The 14,473-nt window shown below is 44.6% G+C and overlaps 1 protein-coding gene across 1 annotated transcript; it reads right to left on the bottom strand.

The window, feature by feature from the left end:
- Window positions 1-222: 222 nt before the first annotated feature.
- rcor2 (REST corepressor 2) lies at window positions 223-13,349 on the bottom strand. Its single transcript, XM_086284578.1, has 14 exons — window positions 13,103-13,349; window positions 9,811-9,936; window positions 8,276-8,332; window positions 7,440-7,520; window positions 7,095-7,147; window positions 6,839-7,000; window positions 6,624-6,748; window positions 6,286-6,352; window positions 5,943-6,182; window positions 5,710-5,787; window positions 5,349-5,406; window positions 3,686-3,753; window positions 3,231-3,392; window positions 223-2,516 (listed from the first exon to the last, which is right to left on the bottom strand). The coding sequence occupies exons 2-14, from the start codon at window positions 9,932-9,934 to the stop codon at window positions 2,169-2,171; spliced, it is 1,623 nt and encodes a 540-aa protein (XP_086140704.1). The 5' UTR covers window positions 9,935-9,936; window positions 13,103-13,349; the 3' UTR covers window positions 223-2,168.
- Between the last annotated feature and the right edge of the window lie 1,124 nt (window positions 13,350-14,473).

The raw sequence follows: 14,473 nt of genomic DNA, 5'->3' as shown, positions 1-14,473 counted from the left end.
TTTGTAACACTCAGACAGTCCCGTCTGGAACCAAAAGCATGCCACATTCAAAGTTACTTAAATCACCTGCCTTCACCATTCTGTTTGAACTTCAGCAGGACTTCTTGAACATGCCTAAATGCACTGATTTGCGTTAACAAATAGTTCAATATGAATAAAATGACTATCTATGACAGAAAATATAGCTTAGCTGGAGAAATGTCTTCAAAAACCGACATCATGAAGAATTTGGTCATTTGTTTATTCAAAAGAAAAAACGCCTCAAACAGTTCAGTTTCCACAATGTAAACACCTTGGTACATACAGTACACACAAGCAGGGTTTTTTGGAGGAACAAACAAAACAGGTGAAAAAGGCAAAACTTCTATTAAAGCCAAACGTAGCGATGCAGTTTCCGTTCCTCCTCAGTGCCGCGTTCAACTGAACGCTGAAGGCCTCTGCTAACAAAAGTAGGTGATTTGAGGCTACGCTTGGGGCAACACCACAGTTTAAGGAAGCTTAACCACTGACCTCAGATCTGCATAAAAAGGCAGCGATGCAGACAGCTGGATAAGAGTAGTCTAAGACTAGCAACAGAAATAAACAAAGGTCATCCAGACAGATGCTTCAATCATCTGCATTTGTTCATCAGGTTGTGCCATACCATCACTTTTGGAAGCACTAGCCATGAACAGAAAACTGCACTGTTGCACAACTCAGAAGCACTCAGTTTATTGGATAAATGAATCAAGTGGCTGACGCTGCAGCAAAGATGTCTTCCAGATCTCCTTTGACCTCTGCGCCAGGACAGCACAGGACTCGAGGCTGCCTTATCTGGACTTGGGGGGGGGGGGGGAAACACAGTCATCACCTCTTTGTAAAGTCACTTCTATAAATTACTCAGACACACTAACCGAAAGTCGCAACTTGCACTATTTTGGGTTTAAATGACTTGTTTGGCATTTTGACGAGTGCAGAGAGATAACACTCTGAAGTGGTAATCGAGGCTGCCGCTCGGAGACTGAGACCCTGCGAGAGCACAAACGAGTGTTTCCAAAAATGTCAAACTCTTCCTGTGTAAGAAACAATGCAACCATGTGAAATGTCAGACTCCTCTCTGACGCTCCGTGCCTAACTCTGCGTTTAAAGCAACAATACACTTTGGCAGGCGCGGCTGTCAAAGATCAAACATCACTTATTTAGAGAATATTAACACCATTATTGAAACATCACAGACTGATGTTTAGAGCTGCACTGCAGATGTTGGGGATTGATCACTTCAAATATTCCTCCAAAGTAACAAGATTTGAACACTGAGCAAATGAACAGCTCCAGAAAGGTGAGACAGAGCATGTTAACGGGCTCTTTTTCTCCTTTACGCTCAGTAATCAAAGTACACCATCTAATCTACTTACAGTAACTAACTGCCTACCTCAGGCACACCTTTTAAAATTCTAGTTGAACCAAAAAAAAAAAAAAAACCAAAACACCACTCCAGTTAATACTAGCAATACATGGCTATGAGGGAAGATTTCGCCCAACGCAGAACGAAAAGAATCAACAATTCAAAACCAAACTAAAAGATTCAGCTTTGATCACAAAGCTTTTGCAGAAGTACCTCCGCTCCCCTTTGAGGGTCTAAATCTGAAAGAAGAAAACAAAATGCTGCGTGTGACGCAGACGCCCTCTCAGGAGCAGCACGTCTGGCTCAGCTGTGGGCCACTCTTCCTCTTTCCCTCATTTATTCCTTTTCTTTCTCCTGATGGTTGTGTGGATGACTAGACCGATGCAACTACAGCATATAGATATACATAGTGTTCATCCACAGTCCTCCAGATGTTCAAGAGTTGCCATGGAGACGTGCAGGTGGATTTGCACTCTTGTGGTTGTGGCTTTCTTTAACGGCTTCATGATCCAGTGTCTCTTCTGTGTGTTGTGTGCAGGTAGTGTTTGGAGTTCCTAGCTCTGTGTGTGTGTGTGTTGGAGGACTGTGTTGGAGGTAGGTGTTTGTCAGTACAGTAAAGGAGCTTCACGTCACTAATGACGATTGATGTCACACTGGGGACCTGAGCGTGTCATTTGATGTGGTCGTGTGATGGTCCCAGGGTGAAGGAAGAGAAGCTTTGTGTTTGTGTGTTTTTTATGTGTGTGCGCGTGTCTGCGTCTACTCCTACTGCTGCGTGTGTCTATCAGTGTGAGTTGGGCTGCTCCACTTTAAGCCCGACCAGTGATGGAGGCATCTGAACTGCAGCGGAGGAAGAGGACGAGGTGGGAGGAGAACCCCTGAGACTCCCGGAGGAGGTGGTGGTGGCGGTCACTGCGGGCCGGATGAGCGGAGGTGGGGGGTGGTTGTGGGGAGCTCTGTTCTGAAGCGGGCGCGTCTGAAGAGGAGGTGGCTGACGGAGGAGGCTCGGGGGTGCTGAAGGAGGAGCTGGACGCAGCAGCGGGGGAGGCTGGGAGAAAGAGGACGGGGCGTGAGCGGAGGAGGGGGGAGAGGAGCTGCCTGTGGCGTCTGAGGGGGGGTCCTCCATTTTGACCTGAAGGGGGAGGAAAGAGACAGATGGAGGAGCGTCAGGAGGAGGTGCAAACAGGATGTAGAGAGGAACAAAAGCGGTGGGCAGATAAAAACTTTACGTTTTGCAATCGGATGCTGCGTTTGGCTCTGTGTGCTGTCACCGAGTGAGCAAATAGTGTGTCTGTGAGCACAGAGGCCCCGCCCACCTGCTGGTGGGTCGGACAGAGGGGCTACACCGACACCCAGTGTGAGATACATAGGGATGAGTTTGAACTGTGAATCACTCAAAGTTGCATTACGAGGTCTGTCGTTTTAAATCTGTCAGTGAGACACAGGACAGGGTTGGTGGAGATGGCAAAGCTCCCAGTCCTACTACTTCCAAATATTACTGAAGCTACATGTCCTACACTCAGTCATGTGCTCTCCTGCAGCACACGTGTTAATCCACCGCTGAAAGTAGTTCCATCAAACTAATAATTATTTACAGAGATACAAATCTGTTTACAGCCTTTGTCGTGTGTTTAATCCTTTATTAAAAAGCAGAAGGTGCAATTAAGATAGAACAGAGGTGTACAGATTCATGTGCAGCACTCACATGCTGACAGCTTTATATTAAATACAAATAATATTCTTACAACCTGCTTCAGTTTCATGTAAAACTTCTCTTAAACAGATTTCACGTGACAACAAAATCTGAAACTCTTACAGGCACCTCTTGGGTATTAACTGTCCTCACCTCCTCCTCCTCTACGCCGCCATCTGTAGCCGTTGCCATCTCCTCACCACTCCTCCTGGGGTCTCTCTGGTCTCGGCTGGTGGCCACTTGCTCCGCCGCCCACTCCCTTAGCACTTCGTCTAGGTTGAAGCGGCGCCGGTAGCTCACGAAGAACGAGCTCACCTGAGCAAGCCGGGGAGAGATGGAGAGTTGGCGAGGAAGAGAATGAGGACAAAGTGATGCCGATCTCAAGGACACAGAGGCGGACGTTAGAGGGGAGAAGACAAATGAAAGCAGGGATAATGGAGATTACAGAGATCCTATAGAGGAAACCGTTAGGCGGAGGATGAAAGGGAAAATGGAAAAGAGATGAAAAGCTGATAGGCAGCTCGCTCAAGTGCACTGCTGGGTGAGGTCAGAATAAGACGAGAGGTGGTCTTCACACACTTTCAACATGTGAGAAAGAGGAAGCTCACCTGAGCCGGAGTCTTAGTCCCGATCACTTCAGCGATGGCGGTGAAGTCTTTACCATAACGCCGGATAGCTGGAAAAGAGAAGTCGGGTTAATGTCCTGCCTGTACCAAGCAGCATATAGCAATCAAAAGCAACAGAGTCAGCCAGCTTCCTCTCGCTCAGTGAGGGGTGTGTGGCAGAGGATGTGAGAGGAGGGACAGGAAGAGTCACGTATGGTGAGCATGTTTACAGTTAACCTCCATCTGAGCTCAGCTGGCTCAGTGCACCTGCTCTTTTCCCGCCCTGACCTGCTTCACTGCACACTTTCAGGGTTTTTGTTTTGTTTTTTCTGTTGGAGCAGCTGTACCACATGGAGGTACAGGTTTTGCTCAAAGGCACACGGGCTGCAGCTGCTAATTTTACCTTCCACTTTTGTGGCTGATACGCTCCTAACAACTTCTGATTTTCTCTCCTCGTGCTCGCTTTTAAAGCTGAAATAATGCACACGATGAACAGACCTGAAGTTTACGGCACTTTCCAGTCCAACTGCACCCTGTGGCTCCATCGTGTCATGAAAAACTGAAACAAACAGGGCTCTCCCCCTATAGACTGTATACTGGTGATGGAGTTAAACGTCAGAACTGAGTAGATTAGAAGTGCCTTAAATTTGCATTCTGTCTAATGACCAGCAGGAGGACTCATCTATGGGCAAAAAGGGCATTTTAGGTCTTAGAGGTATACTGGGAAACAGTCCCTGGTTCCCTTGCGCTTTGACCTCAGTGAGCACTTTCTTAATGACTTTGAGCTCAAATGCTTGTTTCATACCAAATAAAATGACATAAATTTTGTAAGTTATGGTCTCCATCAAGGACAAAGCTATAGATTAATTAGGACAACCATTCCCAAAGTCAAGAGTGGTGCAGCCCAGTTAAAAAACAAATTCCCACTAGGCCCACCCAATCCTAAACCTTCATGCTAATCAAAATACAAAACAGAAGTGATGCATTTCCTAGGAAATTTGATCCAAAATCAAACAGTGCAGGCGGTTGGCTATACATGGCTAATATTATTATATTATATGCAAAGTGATGAGGTCAATGTGTGACCCTCCTGTCACTGGGACAAAGACTTCAACACAAGGGTAGAGTAATGAGTAACATCACAACCCAACTACCTCCTATTACCACTAATTTCAAATTGAATTTCTGTTATTACTGCGATCCACCAGGGGGCCTCGGCCCTCACTTTGGGAACGAGCTAATGATAAGTTTTTGTAAGTGCTTCACTCACAGTCAGATCACCCCATACTCATGTCTGTCTTTGAAAGAACTAATATAATGAGGGCAAATACACCCAGAGGCTTCACAATAGGACTTCGTCACTTTTCATGTCAAAATAAAAAAAATCTCTTTTAGGGGCAAAATTAAGCTTTCTAAACGTTACCATCCCTGAAGACAAAAACTCCCACCAGCATCAGCCCATTGCAAAATATCCAAAAGTAGCTCCTGGAGAAATAATCGAGGAGCTTGTACCGTACCAACACATGAGTACAGGCAGCTCCTGTGTGTGCAGAATATCAATATGAATGTCTAATAAGACATCTGGCTGTGAATGGGAGGCAGGTAGAGGAGAGCTGATGACAAGAGGTGCCTCTTGGAGGGGGAGGAAGCTACAGCCTTCACTCACCCTGCACTGCAAGGAGCTGCTCCTCTGTGGTCCAACGAGAGTTCATCTTAGGGGCAGGCTAGGAGAGAAAGAACTAGAGATTAGAATGAGAGTGAGGTAGGTGGTAGGAAACAAGGGGGGGAGAGAGGGAGGAAGATGGCAGTAAGAGAGCAATGAGCAGGTTAAGACTAGAGTCAGTCCCACGAGGGGTGAAATACTGTCTGGAGGGAGTTGAGGAAGGGCCGCGTGAATAGATGAGGAAAGGAACAAACTGGAGCGAGATCAGGGGAGGAGAAAATTGAATACAGGCAAGAAATGAGGCAGTAAATAAGGGATATGGAAAGGAGGGAAAGGGCATAGAGAGGGGAGTTTCAAGACTTACGTCTGTAGGTCTGGAGCCATCAACACCTTCAGCTAGGCTCTGCTTAAAACTGCTGTTGTTCTGTTTGATAGACTGGACCTGAGACAGAGGAGGGGCAGTGAGGTAGGGTTATTTTTTAGCTGGTAGTTCTTGCAGCTAAAACCTGCTTAGAGAACATTCATGTGCATTTACTCTTTGCATTTATAATCTGATGACCAAAGACATCATTAAATCCACACTGAAAACCCTGGCACCTGTCTCTTGAGTGAAACCAGCTGTGTGTCCAGCTGGCGAATGGTTAGAACTCCAGCATCGTGAGAGGCCGACAGAGACATGATGTCCGCCTGCTCCAGGTGCATGCCTTTGGGTGGCCTGCGGCGGGCTCTGAGCGGGTGGTGTCTGTACTGAGCTCCGATGTTCTCCTTCTTCACTGGACCGGAGCGGCTGGGCGTGGCTTTGTCAGAGCTGGTGCTGCTCGCGTTCTGTTTTGCCGCCTGTGTGCACATCGAATCACAAATATCATTCAAGTGTCAAGGCAGCTCGGTCCTCACCTCACAGAAGTTGTTTCTCTGAATGTGCGCACACACACTTTCTCACCTCTTTCTTGGCATCAATTTCAAAATCACTGTCACTGGCCTGCTCTCCTTCTTCAATCTCATCATTACTGCAAGACAAAAAACATAAATTACACAAAGCACACCAGTGTTTAAACTTTGTGCTGTTTTATTGTTGAAATTTCATCAAACACACGTCTGAAATGCTCTAAAATGTCAGCTGAAAAGACAAGAAATAATATCAGCCTGTCTTATTTATATTCATGAGCCTAGTTTCCCAGGATGCCGCGCTCACTGAGTGTCATTTAACAAAAAAGTTCTCCAAATGTCAGATCTCAGGTGAGCAGTTGTTTCTCCACGATTGGTGAAGGCATCTCAAACCTGTCATCTTTCTCTCTCTTGTTGATCAGCCTCCTGGCCTGTCGGTCCATGACTGATGTCCTGGTTCTGGTCTTCTTCCAGCTGTAGTAGTACTTTACCAGGCTGGAGATCAGCTTGTCTGGAAGCTACAAACACGAAAAAAAGAATTTACTTTTCATCACTCGTTTTAAATATTTAGGGTGGTAAGTGCATGTGTGTCTCTCTCAGTCACGCACCATCTGCTGGATGCGGTGGAAGCTCTTGCCGTGGAAGCTGAAGGCCTGCTCGAACAGCACTTTATCTTCAACTGTCCACTCATCCGGGAAGGGGGTGAAGTTTGCCAGGTCGGCCAGTGAGCGCTCCACGTCGTGTTTGTGCCACAATAACATGCCCAGAGCCTGATGGAGCCAAAAGTCAGGAAACCAGGAAAAGTTTAGGTCAGAAGACAGAAAGAAATATAAACATCTGAGCTTTTGTTTCTGATGCCCTTACCTGCTCCATGTTGTATCCGTGTTTCTCCTTAGCCATGAGGATGTACTCGTCCACTGGAAGAAGATAGAAAAACTGTTAAAATAATACATAATAATCTAAAGATGGTGAAGGAGAATGAAGAGAAGACTAAAAAAAATGAATAGGGGGGAGGGGGGTTGCATAATAACAGAAAACAGAGAGATGAAGAGGAAAAGGGTAAGAGAGAGAAAGACCATAAGTGCACAGGAAGAGACAGTCGAGAGTTTTAATTGCCACCCTCCAGTCAGCATATATCCATTAAACTGAAGGTCAAGTTTTTTAGCTCGCACACATGAATACAAGGTAAGGCAGGTGTGTGGAGCTTACACATAGCATCAGAGAGCTGGCTGTTGGGACACCAGACCAACATGCTCCTCTGGTCCTTCTCACTGTAGCGGGCTGGGCTGTCTGAAAATGGAAACAAACAACACAAAGCGAACACTTAAATCCACACTTTGAGGTTATACATATTTGTCAATCCCTCTTTTACTCGTTCATGTCAACTCCATGTCCCTCCTATCCACCACTTAAGCTCTCTCAATCCCCAGCATCTCTCTTTTCTTATCCATCTACCCATCTTTGCATGTTTCCATCTGGCTAAAGCTCCCTCTTCATCAGCTGAACTCTTTGGGAAGTCAACATTTGTGCACTCCGTACAACAGATTATGCTGGTTTGCCTGCTTGTCCCCTTCTTTGATACAAGCTGTTGAAGCATGCCGCCGTTCCTCCGTGAAGGTTATGACGACTGTTTCCTCAGCATCAAAACATTTTTCATCTACTCAAGCAAAGCAACAGGGCTCTTTCATGGAGGACACTTAATGTTTTTGAACCTTCTGATTTTGCATTCAATAACACTAAAACACTGACAAATAAGCGTCACTCTGACGTCTGCATTACTGGACAAAGATGACAGCTCCTCGTTTTCCCCTCCAGCCTTCTTTTCATTTTCCTGTTTTTTGTTCTATTGTAAAATGACTCTTTTTGACCTTCACTCCTCTACTAATCTGCATTCATCCGCAGTCTCCTCCACACTTCTCTTCAACCTCTGTGTCTCCTCTTGGAAGGAGACACAGAGGTTATTCCCTCCCTCTCTCTCTTTTTATCGTCAATTTTAATGCCCTCTGTCGTCTCCTTTTGTTGTGCTTTTCTCCCTCCCAGCTCACCTGGTTTGAACTCTGGGATCTGAGCCTGGTAGTCTCCTCCCACTCTGATCATGCTGTCTGCAGAGACAAGCGTACATAAGTTTATATTTCAAGAGCTGCAATGCAGGGCAAAAACATTTGTGTAACACACCAGAAAAGGTTCCAAGTTGCAAAACTAAACAAAGTGGATCACACCACTGAACATAAATGCAAACCTCTTGATTTACTGGCCAATCTATGTCCCTACTCCCACCTATGGTTACGAGCTCTGGGTATTGACCAAAAGAATGAGATCGCAGATGCAAACGGTGGAAATGAGCTTTATGTAAAGGATGGCTGGGCTCTCCCTTACAGGAGGAGCTCAGTCATTGGAGAGTGCTTCAGGTATCTCACAAAGATGCCTTCTGGTCAAGTTGTCTAACATCACGCAGTTGTCACTAAAACTTCAAACTAGCATCTGTAACCATAAATTCATTCAGAACGTGTTTACTGAGGAATCTGAACTTCTCTTTTCGCATAAACTTCCATACAACCAGGTGTCTTTTTGGCATAGAAGAGTCTTCAGGGCAGTAGAAAGAATTCATTCAGGCATTTTTGTATTTGTTTCATTTTTTTAGACACACAGGCTAAATCTAACTTTTAAATATAGTCTTAATGTTCAAAACAAACCAATTTGTTTTTAAATGCATCTATTGTTTATTTTATTATGTATTAATCTATTCGTACATAAGGTCAGCTACATATTTTCTAATTAACCATTAGAACAAAACTGTACTACATTTGTAAAAAATACAGTAAAAAACAAGTGGGGGGAAAACACTGGTATATGAAGAAAACATTTAAATAAAGAAAAACTTCCATGTACAACTTCCATTAATAAATAAGTAAAAACAATAAATAAGATAATCCAGAAATGCCATTTAACATTTTGATATTGTTCACCACCCGACGAAGACGAGCGGGTAGAGCATCGATGGGTGGCAGACATCAGGTAATTATCGCTGCGGTAAAGCTAGCAGGAAACTAGGAAGCTGGAGAATGTGGAAAGCGAGGAGTGAAGAGACTGTGAGAAATGCAGGGAAGCAAACCTGAAGGAGGAAGAGACAGATTACAGGTTCCTCTGGGACAGAGGACAGGAAGGGAGGAGAAGGGGATGATAGAAACATGAGCAGATGGGTGAAATGAATGGAGCCAGAAGGAGCATGATAAAGAAGAAGGATGCTTGATAGAAGGAACAGAGGAGGGAAGAAAGGTAACAGAGAGGAAAACTAGTTGTGTAAAACTGCCATTTCTTATCTTAAAATGGGCTCCTCAAAGATCAACAGGAAGTCAGTGGGTGAAGGAGAGAATGAAGGAAGGAGAGACGTATGTGGGCAGAGGACAAGGATGAAGAGAGGGGATGACAGAGAGCACTGCAGCAATGCAATGCATGCAACAGGAACAGCTGGCAAGAAAATGCCTGCAAGTATCAGATGTAGGTTAATGCTCCATGTTAGAACGTTTACCGTGATATCTGATAAATCAAACACTATAACGAAAAGTGTGTACGTGTGTACCGTGAGCATGCTCTTCATCGCTGCTCTCCTCCTCAGAGTGTGGCTGGCTATTCCCGTTGGTTACGGTTTTGGCTCTGCTCCTGGACAGGACCCCAGCCCCCGAGCGCTCCATCACTGAGGGCATGACTGCACACACACAGACACACACATAACATGTCACTAGTTAAAAATCCACCATTCATCAACATTTCTGCCCCAAGCGATTCAATCTCCTATTAAACTATGAGTTATGCCTTGTTTCATTAGTGCACTGGCTGCTATTTGTTTCCACTTGCAACCCTATAAAAACCAACTCACGCTTGTAAAGTAAAATGGGCCCTTATGTTGCCACCTTGGAGGGAATCCCATTATCTACCTGGAGCTGAGTTTATTTTCCAAAAAGCAGCTTTCTATACAACAACTCATTCAAGACCTCAACTACTTACGATTGAATCTCTAAATGCAAGTTTTCTGCTCAGGTTCTGACTTATCAAGAGCAAATCCCGACTAAATCAACAGGAACAACTTCATCTTCAACAAAAGAGCCAGACTGATTAACCGGAGTCTTCCTTTGTCGCTCCAGCTGATTAAAGATGTCTTCTTGTCTGGGTGGAGCAATACCCACAAACAAACAGAACAGAGGCCTATTTTACCCACTGTTTACAGTTCAAGTGACATGTCAACATCCCATTTTTTCCCAAATGAACATCTGTTATCTCACCGCAGTCGCTCTGTAAGAGCCATCAAGGACACGGCACTGAGCTCTGGACCAAAATCTGACAATTTCTTTATGACGCTCAAATAAATAATAATATTAAAGATAAATAATAATAAGCAATTGATCAAATCAGTTTGATTGCAGTTAACATAATCAAGTATTTCTCAGCTAAAAGTTTAACAAGTCACATTTTTAGAGCCATTTACAAAACAAATCCTTTTAGAAAGTCCGCTGTAAAACTCTGCCAACTCAAACATCCAGAGCTACCTGCTGTGTCAACACCTTGTGACAAAGAAGAAGCTGAAAGTAGCTTTCTTTAATCCAACATATAATGATTAGATGAGTGAGTAATTAACTAGATGTGGTCCTACCTTTGTGTCTATTCAGAAAAAAAAAAAAAAAAAACAGAAAAAAGGGTGAACCAAATTTTAGTTCAATACTGGCACAAAATACTGATATCAATACCAATCCCTTATTTGTTAGGCTGATAATAGCTGGTACCAATATTTTACATATTTGTTTATTTTTTGTAACTTTTATGCATCTTATTTTTGCTACAAGGATGCAAATAGACATTTAAAAAACTGATTTGACACAACAAGTAAATATTATCCACCGAGATGCAAATTTTACTTTCCTATCAGTCAACAAGGCTGCTGTTGGCTGATACCAGTACACCACCCATCTGCTGGTGCAGAAAGGCGCTGGTTGCTACATTGCAAGTAATCACACATAAAGAGAAATCCATTACATGAGCCCCTCCAACAGCAAAGGCAAAGCAAAGGTAAAACCCGTTCAGTGGGGATCTACGTCAACATCAGTAAACAAAGAATATAATCGCTGATGAGAAGAAACATCTACAAACAAATAAATAAATAAGACCCTCCTCTAAGAGACGAAGTGTGATCCACAGCCATTACTATACTATTACATGATATTTGTCGTCTTCTCGATGTCTCTACATCTCTGGGCCAATGAAATATTGCAGAAAGTAGCCCATCTAAACTCCCTCTTCCTCCTCAAGCGCAAACGATAAGAGCCCCTAAAACAATGACTGGCGACACCGGGCACGAGTCCCAGTGCAAACGCACGTTAAAAGGCGCGTGCTTTCATTCACCATCTCACCCGCAACTTCACTTGTCAACTTGAACCGCGGCCAGAACAAAGCATGGACTCGAAGTTGGGTGACCGATGTAGTTACCGTACCCCCGCATACACATCACCACCACCGCACAACATACTGAGCCAGTCAAGCCTCTGCGGGGAAACGAGTCGCAACCCTCACGATCCTCGAGATTAAAAACCATACACACCAAACTCAGAGCAGACAATACAAGTGTCTGAAGCTCTCTGGTGGTCTTTGTCTATCGCTGTTCCCGGTGGCCTCGGAAACTACAGCGGCTGCCCCCCGTCCGGCTTCACTGGAAACATCGCCACCTTCAACACATCCCTTCGTCTTTGTCGATATACTCAAGTTTACTTATTTACAAGAGAACTGGCTGCGTGAGACCGCCCCGCTTCACTTTCAGCGAGTTTCGTGGTGGAAGGGGGTGGGGGGAGTGTTGTGGTAGCCTCTATCGCGGTAGCCTCAATCACTGGCAGATTTATCAACCGTTTCAAGAACGAGAGCTATAACTACAACATATTAACTGATAACCTCGACAAGGACTGGATACTCGTAGTAATACATAATACTCAACTACGCGATCACATGCAGGCTTTCCTCTTCTACATCCTTTTCCCTCATATGGCCAGATTTCTAAACTTTTCCTCACTTAAACACAATATTGGGTCATCAGATATGCTTTGCACTGTAGTGAACAATACCACGAGCAATTCGATCGTTTCGTTTTGGGTAATATGTCTAAAATCTATTTAGGTTCTTCACCGCAATTTTTAAGTGGGTAGTCTGATGATCAACACTTTTTGACTCACAGTGGTAAAAGGAAAAACAATAGTACTCCTACAGTGACTAGTCAGGTGCTCATGGCTCGCAAGAGTCAGCACAGGATGACCTTAAAGCGGGGGGGGGGACATTACATGTTAAAGTTAACATTGTAATAGGCGGACTGTTTTATAATATGTTAAACCCTGAGATCCCACCACTAAAAATAAAAATAAGAGACGACGGACTCGCACCGGGTGATTCTCAAATTTGAGTCCCGTTTACTAGCTTTAAAAAAAATCAATATTTTTAACAGCTTCGTTGTACAGTCATCTGTACGCTGTGTCTCACTTTGAAGTCCTTTTGTTTTCCCCACGCGTACGCTGCTGTTACTACCAACGCTACTGTCTGCTGCTGCCCTGGAGTGAAAAAAAAAACTCGCTCTTTATGTCATAATTGCCCAACTTGCCGGTATGTTTAGGGTCCTTAAACTAAAAATAGTAGCAATTTCCAAGGTCCAAGTCATTCCAAAAGGCTGGAAACTAGAAAATATATATATATGACATCTGTCCTCATCACCAAAGTGCAATTTAAGTCTAGCCTAGTTGGTCGCTGGGATGCTAACGTTAGCTAGTTAGCTTGCGGCTAGTACCCTCGCGTTACATTAGTAACGCCAGTAGTTAGAAGTGGAGATAATAGTCACACTGTACCTGTGTTTCGCTTCTCTCCGCTTCCCCGCAGCCAAAACTTCTCCGAGCCTCTGTCTGCAGCTTGCAGTCCCCTCCGAAGCGCTCAAAGGCAATTAGTGTGTCTAAAAAGCCTGAACTCTCGCCTAATTGATGAGCACAGTCACACTACAATGATGAGAACTGCACGGATAGATGGAAGCTGTGAGTGTGTATGTGCGCCGGGAGACGGACAACACCCGGAGAAAAGTGAGGTGGACATCCGCTTGGATGCGTTCGCCTCTCCCAAGCTTAGGAGCCGTTTGGATTGACAAGAAGTAGTCCCTTAACTATTAACTTTATCTCAGTCTTGGTTTTGGATTTTACCTTATGTGCCATGTGTGTGAATTGACTTTTAAGCGTGCTCACGTCAGTGCGCGATACTTAAAATCTTTGTCCTAAAAATATTTTGCCTTTTATATATGCCTGCCTGACAATTCACGTCTTGATCATTACATCGTTAATGACCTTTAAATGGAAGAGAAACGTGTCGGTATTTCATTTTGTAAAACAATAGGTGTTAGAGAGTCTTAATCCGCTATCTATCAAAATCCCATAAATTAGGGACTACTTGCCACTGTGTCGGCGGAGGGATTCAGTGCATCTCTGTACTGAGGCAGGCTGTCCAGACTTGCTTGGTGGAGAAAAGGGCAGGAGCGGAGCACAATTGAAACGAGTGTTCGTGCGTGTGCGCGCGCGAGTACGTCAGTATGCGAACGTGTCTTCAGGCGCGTGCGTTACTTTGTGCATAAACTGACAGTGACTCAGATGAATAGCCTCAGTGTGCTCGTTTTTATTTATTTATTTAAAACAGAACAGTTCAAAGAGTTGCGACCTGGATGTGTTTGTGTGCACGAGCCTGTGCGCGTGTGAGTTCACAGGTGGATGAGTGTGTGTGTGAGCAGAATGGGGGATGTTTCAGTGTTAGCTTTAGCAGGAGCTCTCTCACCTGATGCTGGGAATAAACCCACTAACCTTCGCAGTAACACTCTCACAGAAGCCACTGCTCCCGTCACCAGTGCCTGCTGCTGACATGTAACAGCCTGTTACAAACTCCTCCAGCTCTTTCTCTCTTCTTTCTTTCTCTGTGGCATCACCACTTCCTCCTCCTCTTCCTCCTCTCACTTCTCACCTTATCTCCTCACTGCTGCTCTCTCTCTCTTTTTCCATTTCCTTGTTTTTGCTCCTGTTTCTTCTTCACTACTTTACCCCCTTTCTCTCCTGCCTTCCTTCCTCCCCCTCTCCCTCTTCCTTCCTAAATATCTGCCCTAATTCTCCTTCTCCTCCCCCCTCATCTCTTGTCTTCTCTCTGTGCCCCCTCCCTGTTTTTTCTCCTCCTTCCTCTCCCTTCCTCTC

Source organism: Aulonocara sp. 'chitande type north' Nkhata Bay, linkage group LG3, assembly GCF_057382095.1.
Source record: "Aulonocara sp. 'chitande type north' Nkhata Bay isolate Kocher_YH1m ecotype deep benthic linkage group LG3, A_spYH_male_GT1.1, whole genome shotgun sequence".
Lineage (NCBI taxonomy): Eukaryota > Metazoa > Chordata > Actinopteri > Cichliformes > Cichlidae > Aulonocara > Aulonocara sp. 'chitande type north' Nkhata Bay.
Note: the sequence above shows the minus strand (reverse complement) of the source record. Positions and strands in the feature narration are given on the sequence as shown.